The following is a 25,329-nucleotide window of genomic DNA, read 5'->3' as shown; positions in this document are numbered from 1 at the left end:
GAGAAGGCTGAGGACAAGCCTGAGAAGGCTGACCAGAAGCCTGAGAAGGCTGACCAGAAGCCTGAGAAGGCTGACCAGAAGCCTGAGAAGGCTGACCAGAAGCCTGAGAAGGCTGAGGAAAGCCTGAGAAGGCTGAGGACAAGCCTGAGAGGCTGAGGGAAGCCTGAGAGGAGAGGAGCCTGAGAGAGGCTGAGGAGAAGCCTGAGAAGGCTGAGGAAGGCTGAGGAGGCTGAAGCCTGAGAAGGCTGAGGAGGAGGAGGCTGAGGAGAAGCCTGAGGAGGAGGAGGAGGAGAGGAGGCTGAGGAGAAGCCTGAGGAGGAGGAGGAGGAGGAGGCTGAGGAGAAGCCTGAGGAGGAGGAGGAGGAGGAGGCTGAGGAGAAGCCTGAGGAGGAGGAGGAGGAGGAGGAGGCTGAGGAGAAGCCTGAGGAGGAGGAGGAGGAGGAGGCTGAGGAGAAGCCTGAGGAGGAGGAGGAGGCTGAGGAGAAGCCTGAGGAGGAGGAGGAGGCTGAGGAGAAGCCTGAGGAGGAGGAGGAGGAGGCTGAGGAGAAGCCTGAGGAGGAGGAGGAGGAGGAGGAGGCTGAGGAGAAGCCTGAGGAGGAGGAGGAGGGGAGGCTGAGGAGAAGCCGGAGGAGGAGGAGGAGGTGAGGAGGAGAGGAGGCGGCTGAGGTGAAGCCTGAGGAGGAGGAGGAGGAGGAGGCTGAGGAGAAGCCTGAGGAGGAGGAGGAGGAGGAGGAGGAGGCTGAGGAGAAGCCTGAGGAGGAGGAGGAGGAGGAGGAGGAGGAGGAGGCTGAGGTGAAGCCTGAGGAGGAGGAGGCTGAGGAGAAGCCTGAGGAGGAGGAGGAGGAGGCTGAGGAGAAGCCTGAGGAGGAGGAGGAGGAGGCTGAGGTGAAGCACAAAGACAACCTGTGCAGTCAGGAGGAATCCCTCCCTAATCCCCTCTCTGATCCTGCAGTCACAGAGAAGACTGAAGTCTCTGCAGAGATCATCCCAGATATGAAAAAGAAAAGTTCATTCTGGAAACAAATCCGCCACTTTCTGGGGATCAGGAAACCACAAAAGTGGAAAAACAGAAAATGACTCTTCACAGTGGAAATTTGACTTGAGACAATTTGGCAAACCAAAATATGCTGTGAAAACCTAAACATCAGCATCACAAACATAAATCCATTAACAAATTACTTCAAAAAATAATTCAATTAAGGGCAGCACGGTGGGTGGGGCAGTGGATAGCACTGTCCCCTCACAGGAAGAAGGTTCTGGGTTTAAACCCCAATCTTCCTGTGTGGAGTTTCTATCTTCTCCCCGTGTCTGCGTGGTTTTCTCCGGGTGCTCCGGTTCCTCCCACAGTCCAAACACTTTTAATTTCTCTAAATTGCCCCAACAGTAAGCATGTTTTAAATCCAATTATTAACTCTAAATAAAAATTCAAATTGGCAAAACCTGTCTGTCTGTGTGAAGTTGGTATGTTCTCTTCATGCCTGTGTGGGTTTCACCCAAGTACTCTGGTTTCGTCCCACCAAATACATGCATGTTTGTTTAACTGGTGACCTTACCCATAGCTCTACTGCAGATGCAACTGTGAATGTCCATTCATCAGGGTTTATTTAATGGATTTTAAATGTCGATCATACACCTCTCAAATTATTTCCTGCAGAAATTGTTCAATTTCTTACCAGTTTGTAGTTGTGGAGTTTGAAAGAATCTGTGGACAAACATAGGACTTTGCCTCTCTGAGTCAAAAACAGATATGAACAACATGAATGAGTTGTTTGATTTGACTACATCACAAATAATAATCATCAGTTATGGCCATAAATATAGCCAAAAATAGACATGGAAAATGATTTTGGGCTGTTTTGGTCACAGTAACCCAAAGTTGGTCTAATTTATAAATTCACAGATTCATTGGTTCTATTTTGATGAAAATATATCAATCAATCATTACATGATTATATTGTGCAGAGGTCAGCATTGGGAATACAAATTACAAGTAAATACAGCAGTGAAAAATAGTATGTTCAGCTATTTACACATCCATGGGTATAATAAATACAATAATACGTTTATTGGGTTTACAGTGCTCAGCATAAATGAATACACCCCACTACATTTGTCAGAAAACCTTTAGTTTCCTTTCAGAATCAACATTTCTATGAGATACTATACTACAAAATACTCCCACAAATGTGGGCCATTGATGCAAACAAGATTTGTTAATTTGCACACACAAAAGTGATTTTCCTAACAAATTCATTCAAGCCCATGTTGCAAAAATGAGTAGCAGCCCAATTATAGTCTTAGGAGAAAAGCCACACTTAAAACTACAAAATTCTAATTGACAAGCATTCAACCACAGGTGAGTCTAATGATTCATTCATTCAAGAGGTGTCCAGCAGAGAGGTGACTATAAAAGGACATTACTTAACAAAGAAAAGCCCTTCCCATTTCATACTGTCAGCAATGGCTCCCCATGGAAGAGAAATGTCAAAATCTGAGAAAGGAAATCATTTCTTTACACAAAAAAGGTGAGGGCTACAAGAAGATCAGCAAAGCTTTACATATCAGTCAAAATACTGTAGCAAAAGTGATCCAAAAATTTAAGAAAGATGGAAGTGCAACCATCTTACAGAGACGTCCAGGCCGTCCACGGAAGTTAACATCTCAACAGGAGCGTCTTCTGATGAGAAGGGTTGAAGAAAATCGCCATGCAAGTTCACTGCAGTTAGCTAAAGCAGTAGAAAGCCAAACTGGAGTGACCGTTTCCCGTGACACCATACGGCGCACACTGCAGAGGAATGGCATGCATGGGTATCGTCCATGAAGGAAGCCTCTCCTAAAGCCCATGCACAAAAAAGCACGCCTAGAATTTGCTAGGGCCCATGCTGAAAAAGGTGAAGACTACTGGGACTCTATACTCTGGAGTGATGAGACAAAGATCACTGTTTTTGGAACTAATGGTTTTAAAACTGTATGGCGTCGTAAAGGTGAGGATTTCAAAGAAAAATGCAAGGTGCCTACAGTGAAACATGGGGGTGGCAGTGTCCTTATGTGGGGCTGCATGAGTGCTGCTGGTGTTGGGGAGCTGCATTTCATTGATGGTATCATGAACCCAACAATGTACTGCTCTGTACTGTAGGAGAAGATGCTGCCATCACTCCGTGCACTTGGTCGTTGTGCACTTTTCCAACATGACAATGATCCAAAACACACATCTAAAGCTACTGTTGCATTTCTGAAGAAGAACAGGGTGAAGGTGATTGAATGGCCAAGTATGTCTCCTGATCTGAACCCAATCGAACACCTGTGGGGAATTCTGAAGAGACAAGTTGAGCATCACTCTCCATCCAGCATCCAGGCTCAAAAAGAGGTTATTCTTGAAGAATGGAAAAAGATAGACGTTGCAATATGTCGCCAACTTGTTCATTCCATGCCTAGAAGACTTGGTGCTGTCCTTAAAAATCATGGTGCTCATACAAAATACAAGATGTAGTAGTTTTTGTTGCGGGGTGTATTCATTTTTGCTTCAACCAATTTGAGTAAAACTGAAGATTTTGTGATCTAAGTTAGATTATTAACCTTAATTTCATGTTATGGAGTTAAATAAGTGTTCAATAAAACTCAGCCTTGTGAAAAGTTTGGAAATGATTCTTTTGTTCATTGAGTACTGAAATTAGTACTTTTTAAAGGGGGTGTACTCATTTATGCTGAGCACTGTATGTTAGTAAAAACTGTTTATAAAAGAGTTAAATGAAAAAAAGACAATATTATATTAGTTTGTTTTTTTTATAATTTAGACAGATGGCTATGATAGTAATAAATCAATAATAATAATAATGAGAATGATGATGATGATAATAAACATAAAATAAATAAATACTACTACTACTACTACTACTACTACTAATAATAATAATAATAATAATAATAATAATGATAATAATAACAATAAAAGTGGCCTTCTTGTTTTTCTCAGCGAAACTCAGAAATAGTTCGGACTTTTTCTGATCTAAGACGAGCTCGTGTTATACGGCTCCGGCCCAGCAGGGGGCGGTGTTGTCAGTTTGAATTACAGACAAGTCAGAACATGTTCCGGTCTGGGAGGAAATAAACAGAAGCAATTCGGAGGAGGGAAGGAGCTGAGACACAGGAGCTGCTCGTAAGAAACATTTATGAACTTTCTGTCTCAAGTGTCGGAAAAAATTCGTCTCTGGTTAAAAACCTCACACTAAAATATAAATGCGTTCTTCTCTTACTCGGCTGAAATGAATGGTTTGCTGTTTAGGAAAGGGCACAACACACTAAACTACACAAAGTCAACACTTAGCTCCGTATTGGTTGTTTATTTAACTAGTGAAATAAAAACGCGTAACGAAGCTGAGCTCTAACTAGCTGTGATGTAGCTCCATAGCTGCTGCCATTGTCCTCTTATTATTCATGGTGTGCTTGTTAAAATAGCAGCTATGTTTGTTTGTGTTGAGGCGGTGGGGCCCGGGTGTGTAGCAGCTGAGCACACAGCTGTCATCATGATGACTACCAAGAGGCTGGACAAGTTTGAGGTGGCGTGTGAGTGGGATTCATGCAGCTTCAGGGGCCACGCCATGGAGGAGCTGAGCGATCATATGTCCCTGCACTTAAAGGACTACCTGGGAGATAAAGATGCCCTGGAGGAGCTAGGTAAGTCAACCAGGCTAAATTAGCATGTGGGCAGACACTAGGTAAAGAGACAAACACAGGGAGACAGCCTATTAATTATGTGCACCTGCTGTAGCTAAAACTAATGCAATGCTATCCAGCAGCCCTGCATTTCATCTTACTTTCACTAGGCTTATGTTCTGTTTTTTTATCAGCAGTATGACTGGACTCCCTGATGATTCTGCAGATGCTCTTCTTGTTTCATTGCAGTGATTACTCCTTCCCTATCTTTGTTTAGATGAGTATGCTTGTCTCTGGAATGGATGTGAATTTCTGTCCATGGGTAGCCCTACAGAGCTCGAGGTCCACGCTTACTTTCGCAACTACCACGGTAAGCTCAAGTTTGTTGGGTCACAGCTGCTCAAGTCCCGTCCTGACCTGCCCAGCTGCAACCTTGGGCTTACACAGCAACGACCTGTTTCCTGAAGGATCAGACGGATATGTTTGCCAGTGGGAGCATTGCGATGTAGGTATTTTTTATTTTTTTTATTTTTTTAGTTAAGTTCTTCATTGGTCATCCAGTGACTGAATTTTTCATAGAATGTAAATACTTTTCTTTATACAGAGTACATTTAACAATCCTGAGTGGTTCTACCGACATGTGGACAATCACGTTGAAAGTGCTGAACTACAGTCTCTCTTACAGCAACAGCAGGTTCTCTTCTGCCAGTGGGCAGGTATGACTTAGCCAGATAAAGTTAAACAGACCTTCCTGACATGTGCACCTTTTCCCGTTGTGGCAGGACATGATCTGTGTTTCATATCTCCTGTGCAGGCTGCGATGCCTTCTTCAAAATCAGGTACCGTCTGAGAGAACACATGCGGAGCCACACTCAGGAGAGACATGTAGCGTGTCCTACATGTGGCAGCATGTTCTCCAGCAACACAAAGCTGTTTGACCACCTGCACAGGCAGGCTGAGCCAGTGGGTGAGAGGGACACTTTGGTTTAGGTGAAGTTTTTAGACTGTTGAAGTGCTAAATCTGTTGCATACATGCTGACCTCTACGTATATGTTTATTCAAACAGAGTCACTGGTATGTGAACATTGTGGCAAAGCTTTTTCCAGTGAGAGGCTTTTGAGGGATCATGTTCGTCAGCATGGTAATAACTTTATGTAATTTCAATATTGTATAGTGGTCACATTTAATTCATTCATTTAATTAGTTCGACAGCTTCGAACTTTGTGACAGTGACAGGATGAAATTTTGTGTCTTATCCAGGTGTTCTCCTGTAACTATAGGAAAATATAAACACTTCATCACTTCTGTCTCGACCATATTGCTGCAACTCTTTGCACTCTGCCTTAAAAAGCCCATTATTACTTGTTTCTTTGCCTCTAGTGAATCAGGTGAAGTGTCCCTTCTGTGACATGACCTGCACTACTTTGGCAGCTCTGAAGATCCATATCAGGTTCTGTCACTGTGATGAGCGGCCCTTCCCATGTGACTTTTGTGACAAAAGGTAGCCCTTTGAAAAAAGCTGATTGGATGTTTACTTGTCAGCAACTGTCAAAATCAGGAATTCAGTAAAACCCCATGTACAACCACTTCTATTCTCATGCATTTGGCATGAAACATAGTGGTTTCAAGTTTGAGCATCTTTGAACTGCTGTACTAATAAGGTTATTATTTATTACCTGATGAAAGTAACTTATCTTAAGTCCTATATAGAAGGAAAATTAGGCTAAAGAGAGATAATAGATGGACAACAGTTTAATAGACTCTATGAAGGCTAATGTCTTCACCCTTTTATTGGATTACCAGACAACAGAAAATCCTTTTTGTAACTAATTGATTCTGCACAAAGGAGTCATTTTCATGCTTTTAAGGGTCTCTGGGATATTTTAAAATTGATCTGTTTTTTTAGAAACTGGAATTTTAAAATATGTTACAGAAGTTCTAATTAATACAAACAAAAGAGCCACAACAAGCAGCCATATCTATTCACATCTGCATCAGTCAGAAAACTACTGGACCCACATTAAACACAATAACTCTGGTTTTAGTACTCATATGCTTAAAAAATGTAACTTTTGATTATAAAACAAAGATATTAAAGGTAATTTAAATAATGATAAATATTGATAGTATAGCGTATTGCTTATTGATTTATTTTTTTTACAGATTTAAGAACCAGCGAGATCTACAAAAGCGCACAGAGGTTCACAACGAGGGCACTGTGTATCACTGTACAGTGGAGGGTTGTGATTATTCTTGCCAGACCTTCCAAACCATGAGCCACCATTTCAAGAGAGTGCATGAGGTTTGTTAGCATGAGTGTAAAACAGGCAGTAAAGCCATTCTCTACCTCTACACATGATTATTTTTCATTCTTACCATTGAAATGATGCTCTGTCATTTACATCTTCACACAATTTCTTCTCCAACAGGTTGGGGGGATGTCCAAGTATAAATGCCATATTTGTGATAAGGTCTTCTCCTGGTGTTACACTCTCACACTTCACCTTCGCAAAAAACACGAGCTGAAATGGCCTTCTGGACATTCACGCTTTCGGTAAGTCCTTCTGTCTTCAATAGTTGCATTATGTAAACAAGATGTCTCCACAGATCCAAATTTTATACCTAATCTGAAAACCTTCCCAAACTGGCGGAGCATAAGTGAAAAGAAAAGTTGGAAAAGAGTAGCCTCCATTCATTCCGTCTGGTCTCCATGATTAGTATAGGGAATTAGAGAAACATAATTTCTATTGAAGAGTGCATTTTTTTTCACTTGCATGTGCACAAGAAAGACTGCAGGCTGTGTTAGAATTACTGTGACAGTATCGTTGCAAAAAATGAATCATTGGGTGTAGCTGCCCTCTACTGATTGTGTCATGAGCTCTCTGACATACAGACACTCACTCCTGAGTGTATTTCATCACTACAAGTACAATAAGTATGTATGCTTCCAAGTTAAGGCCAAGGATAGTGCAAAATCTGATTACTGGCCTGTTGCATGTATCCACTTACTGCAAGAGTAAGCTGGTTGCAACAGTGCAGGTGCATGTGGTGTCTTGGTAACCTGGTTTCCCTGAGTAAACTGGTTTCATGACTGCAGGTCAATGCAACATTACCATTACTTAGATTAACCAGGCTTAATATCCATCAGTTGTGCATCAAGCACTTTCAGAGTAACTAATTGATGTAAAAAAAAAAAAAAAAAGAATATCAGTGAGCTGTCTAAGCTCTGCCCCCTCTAAAAGACTTGTCTGGCTTGTTACATACATTTGTTTCATTGTGTATGAAATATAAGACAGTATAGAATTTGGATGTTTTTTGTTTGTTTGTTTAATTCTTCTTTTTTTTTTTTTTTAAGTTAATTTCATGAAGAAAAACACCTGTGATGGACTGGTGACCTGTCCAGGGTGTACCCCTGCCTTTCACCCAAAGAGAGCTGGGATAGGCTCCAGCAGATCCCTGTGACTGGTTAAGGAATAAGCGGTTATAGAAAATGGATGGATACAATTAATTATTAAATTAATTTAATAATAATAACAATTGCCTGTAAACCACTTTACTGCATAAATGACAGAGTGTGGTTTTGAATGTAAACATTAAAAAAAAAAAAAAGATGAAAGCAAATAGAATGAAAATATGACATCATCAGGTCTCCTTGTAAAAGTGCAGCTTTTCTGTCAGTCATCCATTTCAAACCGTTCAGCAAGTGACACACAACTGTGAAGAGAAAACTACAACCTGTAACTGTTACAGACAGCATCTGTTCAGAGACAACCTACACTGTTCCAGAATATCTGATTCTACCAGATACAAAATGGCCAATTACAACCCTAGGCTCCAAAACAGGAGACCCTGTGGACCGGTACCTGATAGGTATCAGGTCACCTGGATGGAGTGCAATGCACTTCACCAGGAAATCGGGAGGCTTAATTACCTGTTCACTAAAGAAAGAAACTGGAGGATCCACCTTGGCGAAGAGTTGGAGGACACAAGAGAACAACTGACCAAACAGAAGACCCTGAAAGAAATGTACATCAACAGGGAAAAAGAAACACGTAAAGAGCTGGAGAGGCTGCAGAAATACAGCGATGCAGAAGCCCTCAGCGCCTCAAACATCGCCACCCAAGTGAGAAATAATATCAAGAGAAAGGAGAAGAAACTGCTTCAGCAAGATTATGAGGAGCTGCAAGTGGCACATATCATCAGCCAAGAGAAGTTTGAAGCTGAGCTCCAGGTGGAGAAGGAGAAGAACAAGGTTCTCCAAGAAGAACTGGAGAGGATCAGAGCTTCATACCATGAGGTCAAACTGAGGTATGAAACTGATGTTCTCACAGCCAGGCAGCAGGCTGACAACCTTCAGCAGGAGCTTGAGGAGGCACACAAGTCCCATGCTGACAGGCAGACACAGGACCTGCACCTGATCAACACCTTGAAGGCTGAGCAGGACACCCTTCGTCTAAAGATGGCAGAGGAGATCGAAACCCTCCAGGAAAACCACAGTCAGAAAGTGTGGCACTTTCAGAGAAAGGTGGTGCAGCTGAAAACTCGACTCCACCTTCAAACATCACTCAACCAGAAACTCTTTAATGAGCTGAAGAAGGCTGAGGAGAATGAGGAGGCTGACGAGAAGCCTGAGAAGGCTGACGAGAAGCCTGAGAAGGCTGACGAAGCTGAGAAGCTGCGAGAAGCCTGAGAAGGCTGACGAGAAGCCTGAGAAGGCTGACGAGAAGCCTGAGAAGGCTGACCAGAAGCCTGAGAAGGCTGACGAGAAGCCTGAGAAGGCTGAGGAGGAGGAGGCTGAGGAGAAGCCTGAGGAGGAGGAGGAGGAGGCTGAGGAGAAGCCTGAGGAGGGGGAGGAGGAGGAGGCTGAGGAGAAGCCTGAGGAGGAGGAGGAGGCTGAGGAGAAGCCTGAGGAGGAGGAGGAGGAGGAGGAGGAGGAGGAGGAGGAGGAGGCTGAGGTGAAGCACAAAGACAACCTGTGCAGTCAGGAGGAATCCCTCCCTAATCCCCTCTCTGATCCTGCAGTCACAGAGAAGACTGAAGTCTCTGCAGAGATCATCCCAGATATGAAAAAGAAAAGTTCATTCTGGAAACAAATCCGCCACTTTCTGGGGATCAGGAAACCACAAAAGTGGAAAAACAGAAAATGACTCTTCACAGTGGAAATTTGACTTGAGACAATTTGGCAAACCAAAATATGCTGTGAAAACCTAAACATCAGCATCACAAACATAAATCCATTAACAAATTACTTCAAAAAATAATTCAATTAAGGGCAGCACGGTGGGTGGGGCAGTGGATAGCACTGTCCCCTCACAGGAAGAAGGTTCTGGGTTTAAACCCCAATCTTCCTGTGTGGAGTTTCCATCTTCTCCCCGTGTCTGCGTGGGTTTTCTCCGGGTGCTCCGGTTTCCTCCCACAGTCCAAACACTTTTAATTTCTCTAAATTGCCCCAACAGTAAGCATGTTTAAAATCCAATTATTAACTCTAAATAAAAATTCAAATTGGCAAAACCTGTCTGTCTGTGTGAAGTTGGTATGTTCTCTTCATGCCTGTGTGGGTTTCACCCAAGTACTCTGGTTTCGTCCCACCAAATACATGCATGTTTGTTTAACTGGTGACCTTACCCATAGCTCTACTGCAGATGCAACTGTGAATGTCCATTCATCAGGGTTTATTTAATGGATTTTAAATGTCGATCATACACCTCTCAAATTATTTCCTGCAGAAATTGTTCAATTTCTTACCAGTTTGTAGTTGTGGAGTTTGAAAGAATCTGTGGACAAACATAGGACTTTGCCTCTCTGAGTCAAAAACAGATATGAACAACATGAATGAGTTGTTTGATTTGACTACATCACAAATAATAATCATCAGTTATGGCCATAAATATAGCCCAAAAATAGACATGGAAAATGATTTTGGGCTGTTTTGGTCACAGTAACCCAAAGTTGGTCTAATTTATAAATTCACAGATTCATTGGTTCTATTTTGATGAAAATATATCAATCAATCATTACATGATTATATTGTGCAGAGGTCAGCATTGGGAATACAAATTACAAGTAAATACAGCAGTGAAAAATAGTATGTTCAGCTATTTACACATCCATGGGTATAATAAATACAATAATACGTTTATTGGGTTTACAGTGCTCAGCATAAATGAATACACCCCACTACATTTGTCAGAAAACCTTTAGTTTCCTTTCAGAATCAACATTTTCTATGAGATACTATACTACAAAATACTCCCACAAATGTGGGCCATTGATTGCAAACAAGATTTGTTAATTTGCACACACACAAAAGTGATTTTCCTAACAAATTCATTCAAGCCCATGTTGCAAAAATGAGTACAGCCCAATTATAGTCTTAGGAGAAAAGCCACACTTAAAACTACAAAATTCTAATTGACAAGCATTCAACCACAGGTGAGTCTAATGATTCATTCATTCAAGAGGTGTCCAGCAGAGAGGTGACTATAAAAGGACATTACTTAACAAAGAAAAGCCCTTCCCATTTCATACTGTCAGCAATGGCTCCCCATGGAAGAGAAATGTCACAAAATCTGAGAAAGGAAATCATTTCTTTACACAAAAAAGGTGAGGGCTACAAGAAGATCAGCAAAGCTTTACATATCAGTCAAAATACTGTAGCAAAAGTGATCCAAAAATTTAAGAAAGATGGAAGTGCAACCATCTTACAGAGACGTCCAGGCCGTCCACGGAAGTTAACATCTCGACAGGAGCGTCTTCTGATGAGAAGGGTTGAAGAAAATCGCCATGCAAGTTCACTGCAGTTAGCTAAAGCAGTAGAAAGCCAAACTGGAGTGACCGTTTCCCGTGACACCATACGGTGCACACTGCAGAGGAATGGCATGCATGGGTATCGTCCATGAAGGAAGCCTCTCCTAAAGCCCATGCACAAAAAAGCACGCCTAGAATTTGCTAGGGCCCATGCTGAAAAAGGTGAAGACTACTGGGACTCTATACTCTGGAGTGATGAGACAAAGATCACTGTTTTTGGAACTAATGGTTTTAAAACTGTATGGCGTCGTAAAGGTGAGGATTTCAAAGAAAAATGCAAGGTGCCTACAGTGAAACATGGGGGTGGCAGTGTCCTTATGTGGGGCTGCATGAGTGCTGCTGGTGTTGGGGAGCTGCATTTCATTGATGGTATCATGAACCCAACAATGTACTGCTCTGTACTGTAGGAGAAGATGCTGCCATCACTCCGTGCACTTGGTCGTTGTGCACTTTTCCAACATGACAATGATCCAAAACACACATCTAAAGCTACTGTTGCATTTCTGAAGAAGAACAGGGTGAAGGTGATTGAATGGCCAAGTATGTCTCCTGATCTGAACCCAATCGAACACCTGTGGGGAATTCTGAAGAGACAAGTTGAGCATCACTCTCCATCCTGCATCCAGGCTCAAAAAGAGGTTATTCTTGAAGAATGGAAAAAGATAGACGTTGCAATATGTCGCCAACTTGTTCATTCCATGCCTAGAAGACTTGGTGCTGTCCTTAAAAATCATGGTGCTCATACAAAATACAAGATGTAGTAGTTTTTGTTGCGGGGTGTATTCATTTTTGCTTCAACCAATTTGAGTAAAACTGAAGATTTTGTGATCTAAGTTAGATTATTAACCTTAATTTCATGTTATGGAGTTAAATAAGTGTTCAATAAAACTCAGCCTTGTGAAAAGTTTGGAAATGATTCTTTTGTTCATTGAGTACTGAAATTAGTACTTTTTAAAGGGGGTGTACTCATTTATGCTGAGCACTGTATGTTAGTAAAAACTGTTTATAAAAGAGTTAAATGAAAAAAAGACAATATTATACTAGTTTGTTTTTTTTATAATTTAGACAGATGGCTATGATAGTAATAAATCAATAATAATAATGAGAATGATGATGATGATAATAAACATAAAATAAATAAATACTACTTCTACTACTACTACTACTAATACCACTACTACTACTACTACTACTAATAATAATAATAATTATAATAATTATAATAATAATGATAATAATAACAATAAAAGTGGCCTTCTTGTTTTTCTCAGCGAAACTCAGAAATAGTTCGGACTTTTTCTGATCTAAGACGAGCTCGTGTTATACGGCTCCGGCCCAGCAGGGGGCGGTGTTGTCAGTTTGAATTACAGACAAGTCAGAACATGTTCCGGTCTGGGAGGAAATAAACAGAAGCAATTCGGAGGAGGGAAGGAGCTGAGACACAGGAGCTGCTCGTAAGAAACATTTATGAACTTTCTGTCTCAAGTGTCGGAAAAAATTCGTCTCTGGTTAAAAACCTCACACTAAAATATAAATGCGTTCTTCTCTTACTCGGCTGAAATGAATGGTTTGCTGTTTAGGAAAGGGCACAACACACTAAACTACACAAAGTCAACACTTAGCTCCGTATTGGTTGTTTATTTAACTAGTGAAATAAAAACGCGTAACGAAGCTGAGCTCTAACTAGCTGTGATGTAGCTCCATAGCTGCTGCCATTGTCCTCTTATTATTCATGGTGTGCTTGTTAAAATAGCAGCTATGTTTGTTTGTGTTGAGGCGGTGGGGCCCGGGTGTGTAGCAGCTGAGCACACAGCTGTCATCATGATGACTACCAAGAGGCTGGACAAGTTTGAGGTGGCGTGTGAGTGGGATTCATGCAGCTTCAGGGGCCACGCCATGGAGGAGCTGAGCGATCATATGTCCCTGCACTTAAAGGACTACCTGGGAGATAAAGATGCCCTGGAGGAGCTAGGTAAGTCAACCAGGCTAAATTAGCATGTGGGCAGACACTAGGTAAAGAGACAAACACAGGGAGACAGCCTATTAATTATGTGCACCTGCTGTAGCTAAAACTAATGCAATGCTATCCAGCAGCCCTGCATTTCATCTTACTTTCACTAGGCTTATGTTCTGTTTTTTTATCAGCAGTATGACTGGACTCCCTGATGATTCTGCAGATGCTCTTCTTGTTTCATTGCAGTGATTACTCCTTCCCTATCTTTGTTTAGATGAGTATGCTTGTCTCTGGAATGGATGTGAATTTCTGTCCATGGGTAGCCCTACAGAGCTCGAGGTCCATGCTTACTTCCACAACTACCACGGTAAGCTCAAGTTTGTTGGGTCACAGCTGCTCAAGTCCCGTCCTGACCTGCCCAGCTGCAACCAGGGCTTACACAGCAACAACCTGGTTCCTGAAGGATCAGACGGATATGTTTGCCAGTGGGAGCATTGCGATGTAGGTATTGTTTATTTTTTTTATTTTTTTAGTTAAGTTCTTCATTGGTCATCCAGTGACTGAATTTTTCATAGAATGTAAATACTTTTCTTTATACAGAGTACATTTAACAATCCTGAGTGGTTCTACCGACATGTGGACAATCACGTTGAAAGTGCTGAACTACAGTCTCTCTCACAGCAACAGCAGGCTCTCTTCTGCCAGTGGGCAGGTATGACTTAGCCAGATAAAGTTAAACAGACCTTCCTGACATGTGCACCTTTTCCCGTTGTGGCAGGGCATGATCTGTGTTTCATATCTCCTGTGCAGGCTGCGATGCCTTCTTCAAAATCAGGTACCGTCTGAGAGAACACATGCGGAGCCACACTCAGGAGAGACTTGTAGCGTGTCCTACATGTGGCAGCATGTTCTCCAGCAACACAAAGCTGTTTGACCACCTGCACAGGCAGGCTGAGCCAGTGGGTGAGAGGGACACTTTGGTTTAGGTGAAGTTTTTAGACTGTTGAAGTGCTAAATCTGTTGCATACATGCTGACCTCTACGTATATGTTTATTCAAACAGAGTCACTGGTATGTGAACATTGTGGCAAAGCTTTTTCCAGTGAGAGGCTTTTGAGGGATCATGTTCGTCAGCATGGTAATAACTTTATGTAATTTCAATATTGTATAGTGGTCACATTTAATTCATTCATTTAATTAGTTCGACAGCTTCGAACTTTGTGACAGTGACAGGATGAAATTTTGTGTCTTATCCAGGTGTTCTCCTGTAACTATAGGAAAATATAAACACTTCATCACTTCTGTCTCGACCATATTGCTGCAACTCTTTGCACTCTGCCTTAAAAAGCCCATTATTACTTGTTTCTTTGCCTCTAGTGAATCAGGTGAAGTGTCCCTTCTGTGACATGACCTGCACTACTTTGGCAGCTCTGAAGATCCATATCAGGTTCCGTCACTGTGATGAGCGGCCCTTCCCATGTGACTTTTGTGACAAAAGGTAGCCCTTTGAAAAAAGCTGATTGGATGTTTACTTGTCAGCAACTGTCAAAATCAGGAATTCAGTAAAACCCCATGTACAACCACTTCTATTCTCATGCATTTGGCATGAAACATAGTGGTTTCAAGTTTGAGCATCTTTGAACTGCTGTACTAATAAGGTTATTATTTATTACCTGTTGAAAGTAACTTATCTTAAGTCCTATATAGAAGGAAAATTAGGCTAAAGAGAGATAATAGATGGACAACAGTTTAATAGACTCTATGAAGGCTAATGTCTTCACCCTTTTATTGGATTACCAGACAACAGAAAATCCTTTTTGTAACTAATTGATTCTGCACAAAGGAGTCATTTTCATGCTTTTAAGGGTCTCTGGGATATTTTAAAATTGATCTGTTTTTTTAGAAACTGGAATTTTAAAATATGTTACAGAAGTTCTAATTAATACAAACAAAAGAGCCACAACAATCAGCCATATCTATTCACATCTGCATCAGTCAGAAAACTACTGGACCCACATTAAACACAATAACTCTGGTTTTAGTACTCATATGCTTAAAAAATGTAACTTTTGATTATAAAACAAAGATATTAAAGGTAATTTAAATAATGATAAATATTGATAGTATAGAGTATTGCTTATTGATTTATTTTTTTTACAGATTTAAGAACCAGCGAGATCTACAAAAGCACACAGAGGTTCACAACGAGGGCACTGTGTATCACTGTACAGTGGAGGGTTGTGATTATTCTTGCCAGACCTTCCAAACCATGAGCCACCATTTCAAGAGAGTGCATGAGGTTTGTTAGCATGAGTGTAAAACAGGCAGTAAAGCCATTCTCTACCTCTACACATGATTATTTTTCATTCTTACCATTGAAATGATGCTCTGTCATTTACATCTTCACACAATTTCTTCTCCAACAGGTTGGGGGGATGTCCAAGTATAAATGCCATATTTGTGATAAGGTCTTCTCCTGGTGTTACACTCTCACACTTCACCTTCGCAAAAAACACGAGCTGAAATGGCCTTCTGGACATTCACGCTTTCGGTAAGTCCTTCTGTCTTCAATAGTTGCATTATGTAAACAAGATGTCTCCACAGATCCAAATTTTATACCTAATCTGAAAACCTTCCCAAACTGGCGGAGCATAAGTGAAAAGAAAAGTTGGAAAAGAGTAGCCTCCATTCATTCAGTCTGGTCTCCATGATTAGTATAGGGAATTAGAGAAACATAATTTCTATTGAAGAATGCATTTTTTTTTCACTTGCATGTGCACAAGAAGGACTGCAGGCTGTGTTAGAATTACTAACTAATTGTGTCATGAGCTCTCTGACATACAGACACTCACTCCTGAGTGTATTTCATCACTACAAGTACAATAAGTATGTATGCTTCCAAGTTAAGGCCAAGGATAGTGCAAAATCTGATTACTGGCCTGTTGCATGTATCCACTTACTGCAAGAGTAAGCTGGTTGCAACAGTGCAGGTGCATGTGGTGTCTTGGTAACCTGGTTTCCCTGAGTAAACTGGTTTCATGACTGCAGGTCAATGCAACATTACCATTACTTAGATTAACCAGGCTTAATATCCATCAGTTGTGCATCAAGCACTTTCAGAGTAACTAATTAATGTAAAAACATTTGTTTTCTCAATAGATACCGAAAAGATGTCGATGGCTTCCTAAAAGTAAACATGGTGCGGTTTGAGACTGTGGAAGTGACCAAAGAAATCATGAAGAACATGGCAAAGAAGCCTCCGAGTGTTCGTAAACGTCCAAAAAGCAGCAACCGGAACAAGAGATCTGCAGTCACACCAGAGAGTGGCCGGAGCTCTCCCACAGGGTCCTCATCGCCCTCTTCCAGCTCGTCGTCCTCGTGCTCCTCAGAGTTCTCAGGAGGAGGGGACATTTCATCTCAGCCCAGCCCCAGAGGCAGTGACTCTCCTGTCTACTGTGTGATGAGCACCATCCCCCACATTGAGGACGAACCTGGGGGATTGTCTCAGGAGGACTGTGATGGTAGTGGGACATCTGGAGCTGTGCAGGCCCTGACAGAGGTTGCAAGGGGTCTTGGCATGGATGTGGTTTGATTGTCCACTCTACACCGGATCAAATCACAGGTGTCCAGTGTGGCCTCTTATATAATAATAATTAAATTGTCAATTTTAGTATTTGCTGTGGAACTGGCAGCAGACACATCACTGGAACTATAGCAGCTCTAATTTATTCTAATAGGTCAATGTTTTCAGTAAAACCTACATCAAGTTAAACGCTACTGCGAACAAATTGGTCTTTACGCACCATATCCCATTTCCTGTGATGCATCCATGATTTCAGAGATTATTTTTTATTGTAGCCTTGAAGTGTTGTTATATTTTACTGTGATAAATTTTAATACATCTTTGATATAAAAGTAAGCATTTCTTGTTTTTTTTTTTCTGAAGGGCTTGGGATCAAAGTAATTGAATTAATTGGTTCATTTTTGTTTTTGAACGATAAGGTCTTAAAATCTTAAAACCCAGGTTTGTTTTCTCCGCTGTCACTTGAACACCAGCAATTCTCTGCAGTTCTGACAGTAATGTAGGCTGTTGCCGTTTCCTTGGAGACGCCCGCACGTGTGAGTTTTGCCAAGCAACAAGCACTTTGAGTGATGGTGGATGCAGCCAGTAGAGTAAGTAAGGAAAGTAAGGACATCAGCTGTTTATCAACTCCCTGTTCAACAGCAGTGCATCATTTCATTTAAAACCTGTTTTATTTTTTAACAACACATACTGAAAGCCCTACAGCTGGTGCTTCATTGTGTTATTGTTGCACAGCTGCCTCCAGTGTTATTACTCTGTCGACGTGCTGCTAAGAGAATAGCCTGGCTAGTGACTTTTTTCATATTGCTCAAATTGTCCTAGTTATCTGAGAACAACGTGTAGTTTTGAAAATCTTTGAATTAAGTTTTTAGATGAGTTCATGCAAACAGAAAAAAATGGACATACACACGCTAATTGATTTATTGTCCAGCCTTAGCTACAGTGATGTTGGTTGGTTGATTCAGGTCACAATTTGTCCATAGTTTATTTTATGAGCAACAACCTATGAGAATGACATCTATTGACTTCAGTGCCTGTACTTCGTGATCGTTTCCAATATGTTAACATTGTAACATTTATATGTTGAAGACACTAAATATCCACTAAACACCAGTGTGTTGGCTCAGAACCTCAAACTTTTAGTTTAACCTAAGAAACAACCCATTTTTAAAAACATTTAGTTAAATAATCAGTTTAGCAAGGGAATCATTACACGCAGTGCACACAAACTCTAAGAGATCAACCCTGTAAAACTGCCTTTTGGTAATACTAATTGAGACAATCAGAAGCTTTTTACTTGCAAAACAGTGAGTTAATGCAGAGGCTACAATGACCAGTAAGACACTGTGTATGATTGTTTTCATGACAATAGCTGATTTGTGGTGCCTAGATATACAGACCCTGGAGACTCAGGGTCCTGGGTAGGATGTCACCAGGCAGCCAGGACGAGGGAGCTGACATACACAGTAGTTGAGCTGACTGTTCTCAAGAGGTGAGCGTAGAAACCCCCTCCTGCTTACGTAAGCTGTCCCCTGCTGCCTCAAAGCCAGAGGGACATAAACAGGCTGTGCAAAGAAACCAGGGAAAGCCTCGTTATGCCTCTGTGTTAGATGGGGTATCCTAATTACTTTGCAGGTATTCAATGAATAGTCTTTTAGGACATTTTGTCTCAATGGAAGCACATTTCCTTTGTATGCATCCCACACTGGCTCAGTGAGTCCTTTAGGAGTTCTGGTAACATTATATCCACTACTGTTAGGATATAAGACATTCAAATGACTGATGTTTATCTGTTGCATTGCCATAGTGTGTGGAGATGAATGTGTATGAGGAGTCCTGAATGGAGAGGGCTCAAACTGGTCATCTCCCAGTTGCTGCTTCACCCTCTTCACTTTAATAAAACTGTCAGTCTCAAGCTGCCTTTTCCTCCCACGAGAGATGGTTCGTCTGCCGTCAAGTTCAGGATCCACCGTCAGATCCCAAGTCTTGTCTGTAAGAGGTGAACTCTGTATCGTGTCAGCACAGTGGCCCGTGGGTTTCTCCTTCTCATCAAGTTTCTTTTTCCAGTGCCGGCTCAGGATCGGTTCCACTTTTTCCCGCTTGGCTGAATGACAGTGGCAAGACACTGGTGAACATGTGGAAGGTCCTGAGTCGCTTTGAAACTGATGTACATTTTCTGCCCTGTTTCCAGTGTTTCTGTATGGACAGTGCCCACATGGAGAATCTAAAAGGTGAGAATGACATATCTTATTAGCGTCACGTATCATCTCTATTGCTAATGGCAGCTCACACATCGCTGGCCTTAACCTCACCTAGATTTAGTTGTATACAGGCAGGCTGGTCTGATTCCTCATGCTGGACCGACTCAGGTAGATTAATGGCAGATGGAAACTCGGGTGTCAGCTCTTGATGGAGACTGTTGGATTTTTGCTGCATTTTCTGTTCAATAATGCATCAAATACAGTTTGTATAGTACTACCTAGTTTTGCAGTTACACACAAAACTGCACCTTACAATGACAGTTTATATTAACAAAAATATAAAAAACTGTTGTAAATGTCAACATTATAGAAACATCTTTTTTGTCACTCTTTTGTAGTAATAAACAGCACAAATTGTAAATTTGGGAGCAAATTTGCTGTTTTATATATAATGATCCAAACTGATGTTAATTTCAGACACAAAATGCCACATTTGAAAAAGGAAAAATCTGTTCTGGATGCAGTACATGTGATTTAAAAATTTGAATGTTTGTAATTATTACCTTGAGTTGTTTATGGTGGTAAATCTTCCATGCAATGGAAACATGCAATGCGCCCCATCTCCTTACTTTCTATGAAAAGAAGGAAAAAAAAGAAATACTTTGCAACAAACTATTAACTGGTGATCTGTTAGATTTTATTTAATTAAAATAATACTAATCATAATTGTGCTTTGACTTTAGAAAGGAAAGAAAAGTAAGTCTGTAGTTTGTACACCAGGGGTGCCCAATCCTGATCCACTGTTGCTTGTTTTTCCAACTATCCCTGCCCTACCCACTGCTGAATGCCTGGATCAGGTGTGTTCAGCCATTCTGAAGCTGGAAGATACCATCTCAGATGAGGGTGGAAGTGAGTGAGGACAAAGTGAAATGGTATCCCCCAGCTTCTGATTGGCTGAACACACCTGATCCAGGTAATCAGCAGTGGGTTGAGCAGGAATTTGGCACTCTCTACATTTTAATTGCTGTGTTTGTTGTCATTGGTGCATCTTGGACTCACTGTTGACCTGAAGGACCTCTGTGTTGCTGTCTGAGGAGAAGGCCTCATTGTTCCTCTGGGAATGTGCAAGTTGAACTGTAGCAAGAGGTAAAAGGTACCAACTGGAAATTATTCATTGCGGCTTCAATCATTTAAACATGAAGAAACCTCTAAAAAATGTTATGATTAAGCAGAAAAATCATTCACAGGTTAGTGTTAAAGCGTAGGGACTCTTTACTTACTCTGGTGTCCTGTGTTACCATCAGAGTCGGAGCAGATAGGACAGTCGAGGATTGGTGCAGGATGGGAGTGAAGGCGTGCAGGTGAGTGTGCTGTTGCATGTGTCAGTGTTGATGAGCCAGTCTGTGAGTGGCAGGAGGCAGGATCATAAATGGATTATGAGACAATAGGCCCCTGGATCAAGAGCCACAGATGAAAAGAGATGCAAAACAATCCATGAATGACTTTGTGATGGTTTTATCTGATTTTGTGGCTGCTTTGCATCTTTTACAGGTCACATAGCATGTTACTGTAGTTGATTTGTGTGTGTCTGGGATCTTTTCCAGTCTCCTTTTGGTTGTTTTGTGTCTCTTTATTGTCCCTTTGTATATTTTTAGGAGCATGTGTCTCTTACCAGTACATAAGCATTTCTTTGCAGTCAATTTGCCTTTTAAATCACATGCAAATGACAATATCTTGTTAGATTGCATTACAGACAGTAATCCAATTGAGTCAGTCAGTGCACCAATCCATTTAATTAATTGAGGATCTATCCCTCCCATGCACACATGGTTAGTAATGCTGTTAGTGAATGGGGGGGGGGCTGTGATATGCTAGTAAGTAGACAAGGCCTTACAAGGGTTTATTTTGATTATTTATTTTTTTGTAAACATTTCTTGGACAAATAGAGAGTACTTAAGATCTTGGAGAGTGAGAGGATGCCTGAGGAATGGAGGAGAAGTGTACTGGTGCCCATCTTTAAGAACAAGGGAGACATGTAGAGTTGTGGAAACTACAGAGGAATAAAGTTGAGTCACACAATGAAGTTATGGGAAAGAGTAGTGGAGGCTAGGCTGAGGTCAGAGGTGAGCATTTGTGAGCAGCAGTATGGTTTCATGCCAAGAAAGACACCACAGATGCAATATTTGCTTTGAGAATGCTGATGGAGAAGTACAGAGAAGGCCAGAATGAACTGCATTGTCTTTGTAGATTTGTCTTTGTAGACATTGACATCTGTAGTGAGAGCAGGGAGCAGGTGGAGGAAAATCTAGAGAGGTGGAGGTTTGCTCTGGAAAGGAGAGGAATGAAGGTTAGCTGCAGTAAAACAGAGCATGTGTGTAAATGAGAGAGACTCAAGTAGAACGGTGAGGTTACAGGGAGTAGAGGTGAAGAAGGTGGAGGATTTTAAGTACCTAGGGTCAACAGTCCAGAGCAACGGAGAGTGTGGAAAAGAAGTGAAGAGACGTGTGCAAGCAGGTTGGAACGGGTGGAGGAAAGTGTCAGGTGTGATGTGTGACAAAAGAGTGTCAGCAAGAATGAGAGGAAAGGTGGACAAGACAGTGGTGAGACCAGCAATGTTGTCTGGTTTAGAGACTGTGGCACTGAGAAGACGACAGGAGGCAGAGCTGGAGGTAGCAGAGCTGAAGATGTTGAGGTTCTCTCTGGGAGTGACGAGGATGGATAGGATCAGGAATGAGGACATCAGAGGGACAGCTCATGTTAGATGTTTTGGAGAAAAAGCCAGGGAAGCCAGATTGAGATGGTTTGGACACGTTCAGAGGAGGGACAGTGCTGAGATGCTGAGGTTAGAGCTGCCAGGAAGGAGGCCTAGAGGAAGACCAAAGAGGAGGTTCTTGGATGTAGTGAAGGAGGACATGAGGATAGTTGGTGTGGGTGAGGAGGATACAGAGGATAGGGTTAAATGGAGGCAGATGATTCACTGTGGCGACCCCTGAAGGGAGCAGCCGAAAAGAAAGAAGCTTGGACAAATAGAGAGAGAATACAGGATTTTCAATGTTTTATGTTGTAAAACATAAAATGATGCCTTATATGAATCTAATAAATCATAAACAAAACCCTTAGGTGATGTTGATTGAACAGCTCTGATAAAGTGTCAGACAAATTTTTTTTTTCTTAAATATGGATTAGTCTTGGATTGTATTTGAATGTGCAGGGTTTTTTTTTTGTTGTTGTTTTTTTAAATAAATTGTCAGTTTTCTCCCCTGCAGTTAAATGAAATAATAGAGTTGACACCAGAATTTGTGTAGAAGGTGGAGTAGAGCTACTTGCTGTTGGAGTTCCACCTGTCAGTGCTCCTTTAACCTCCCATAGCTGCAGCAATCCAAAAGCTTTATCCCCTCAATTCTCATACAGACAAGATTAGTTGAAGGTTACACATCCTATGTTCTCTTAATTTCACCCATGTCAGCGGGTCACAGAAATCTCTTAATCTTATAATTGAGCTGTTTGTTAGGGAGCTCAAACAGCGTGAATGAGGCATCAGAAACAGGTTGACATCTGATATTTACTGGTATTCATCTCTAAGAAAAATTTTTTAAAAATCTATCAATTAGACATTGTTTTCAACTCTGGGAATTTTTTTTATGCCTAGTAGTTGCATGAAAAGTTAAGATATAACTATTTATATTAAAATTCAGCTTCTAAAATACTAATATTTTCTGGTTCTCATAAGATAATAAACTCCATCTCTATCAATTTCACATTCTTTAAAAAAATGAGACATCTGAAAATGGATCTTGGCAAATTGGAAATTTTGTGACAAGAATTTTTGATGATGAAAATAAATGTTACTGGGAGCAGTAAACACCTGGCACCATCAGAAACAGAACCAATAGTGCATGCATTAATAAACTGTTGCATGTTGCACATAATATCGGGGGGAAATATTTCAAAGTAATTGCTAAGAATACATAGAAATACAAATGTATTTGTTTTTTAAAATAGTACATTACGCTAAACCTACAGTCATGATACATCAAATGCATAATTCTGTAAATATGTTTCTTACCTGTGATGCAGTGAATGTGAAAGCTTGATGTTTGATGATTGCTCTGGTCAAAGACATCCAGCTTTTCTGGCTTGTTTATCAGCAAACAGATGCATCTTATCATATTTAAATATCAGCCACGTTACTGTGTTGGTCCATTCAGCTAACAGGAGAGTGAGTCCTGTCTCTTACATCAGTTCTGCAGGGACCAGTGTCAGTGGTCTGCTGCCTCTGGTCAATTAGTCAGTGTTACTTACCAACACTGGGAAAGACCATTAAATACTCCTAATGGCTTAAACTAATCCCATCAGTCCCCTAATGCCCTTTGACTCAGTTTAGAGCATGACAGTTTACAGTATGAGGCAACAGGAAAGGCTTTCAGTGAGAAATACTGGAGAGGCATTCAAAATTAAGCTAACAAACAAATCCCCTAGTCCCTTTTTAATGTACAATGCGCATGCATAGCAGCAGTGACGGTGCACTGCATATGTATGTTAAATCCTTCTTGGAGTAAAGCCGGCTCTAACTAATTGGCTTTGGCTCTTGAATATGTATGTTGCTTTTAGTTCATAGTTTTCTTTCGAATTATTTTTGGTATATTAAGTTTGAATTTCAAACCTTTTGCATGAACAGTGCATGTTCTTTATATTATCATTATTTAAAAATTGCACTGACGGTTTACAAACTTTTATTTTGACACAGCAAGTCCCTTTAGTCAAAATTGAAAGAAATATGGCCAAACTCAGGAGGCACGATAGTTATTTAAAAATGTTATATTATTATTTAAGCTGTGCTCCCAGTGCTTTATAAGAATATATTTCATGTTTTATATTTTTAGAAAGTAGCCTTTGATAGTCAGTAGCGATGGTAAAGAAACTTTTTTTTTTTTTTGGTCTTCTCAATTTTGACATTCATTTTGTAAATGCACATGCTCAAACCCCTGGTTTAAAAGTAGTATGGAACTAGGACACAGCTGCCCAAAAGTACTGAACTGCAATCATATAGTTCAACTGAACTGAGTTTAAAGAAGAAGCAAAAACCTTTTATACGACTTTAATATAATTTAAAAAAAAAAATGTTTTTAAGACAGATTGATAAAATATCACTTTACCATTAGTAGTAGTACATTTTATTGAGCAGTTCAAATACTGCTTATGTTTTCTGGGAAATAAGAACTTATTCTGTGTTACCCCCCAGCTGTTTATATTTAACTGCTGAAACAAAGGCAGCTCTTTTGTTTCAGGCACAAAGCAGCATGTGTGAAGCTCAACACAGAGGCCCATATGGCACCAAACAATCAACCTAAGAAGATTGCTTGCTGGCTCCAACACATCAGCTCTCGATTTAGCTTCAATGTTTGGGTTTCCTGATTAAATACTTCCAAAACAGATTCTTTGAATTCTGCGAATTCTGTGAATTCTGGCCAGAGCTCATTGTCCCAAATGGTCACAGACGAATTGGGCTACCCTTCGATTGGATCCCGTTAAGCAGAACATAAGATGGTGATTGGATGAGGCTGTGTGATAACATGTTCTCCTTGATTAGCTAATGCCATTCTCACTAACCATCCAAATCCTTTTAGTGTGGGCTGCTGCTCCGTCTGTAAACAGCCACAATCACTGCCCTTCATAACCCACAGTAAACTACTGAGCTGGTATTAGACAACTTAAAGCAACATCTTTAGCAAGTAGCTACAGTCTGGGCAACTTTAGACTAACTTTATTCATTCACAGCTTCTAAAATGTTTTTCTATTATTTTAAATTCCTAATTCACCAATTATCTGTCAGCGGCTTATTGCTAATATACAATTGTGATGTACATTACAATACAATTGTTGGATGATGGGGTTGGATGATTGAAGGGCTAAGTGCCTTAAACTGACATGCTTCATTTTTGGATGTCGGCCTAAAAAAAAAAAAAAATCCAGTAATGGTCAAACTATGCAAGTGAGGAAAAAAAAAGAATAAGTGAAGTGTCGTATGACCACGCAAAACTGATTTAGTAAAACAAATATGTTGTTCTCCTGCAGGGATGGATGCTAAGAGGACCCCTTAGTGTTTACCCAACCAGTTTTTGGTGAACCAGC

The 25,329-nt window shown here is 40.9% G+C and overlaps 1 protein-coding gene and 1 pseudogene across 1 annotated transcript; both read left to right on the top strand.

Moving 5' to 3' along the window:
• Positions 1-4,096: 4,096 nt before the first annotated feature.
• On the top strand, positions 4,097-8,053 carry LOC113125219 (histone H4 transcription factor-like; annotated as a pseudogene).
• A 4,801-nt stretch (positions 8,054-12,854) lies between these two features.
• LOC113125218 (histone H4 transcription factor-like) lies at positions 12,855-17,333 on the top strand. The gene is made up of 10 exons (XM_026298553.1): positions 12,855-12,914; positions 13,237-13,432; positions 13,689-13,915; positions 14,015-14,126; positions 14,225-14,377; positions 14,477-14,551; positions 14,791-14,911; positions 15,574-15,712; positions 15,840-15,964; positions 16,573-17,333. Exons 2-10 carry the CDS (start codon positions 13,282-13,284, stop codon positions 17,003-17,005), a joined length of 1,536 nt encoding a protein of 511 aa, XP_026154338.1. The 5' UTR covers positions 12,855-12,914; positions 13,237-13,281; the 3' UTR covers positions 17,006-17,333.
• Positions 17,334-25,329: the final 7,996 nt, after the last annotated feature.

This window comes from Mastacembelus armatus, chromosome 13, assembly GCF_900324485.2.
Source record: "Mastacembelus armatus chromosome 13, fMasArm1.2, whole genome shotgun sequence".
In the NCBI taxonomy this organism is placed as follows: Eukaryota; Metazoa; Chordata; class Actinopteri; order Synbranchiformes; family Mastacembelidae; genus Mastacembelus; species Mastacembelus armatus.
The sequence above is the reverse complement of the archived record's forward strand: the minus strand, read 5'-3'. Positions and strand labels throughout refer to the sequence as shown.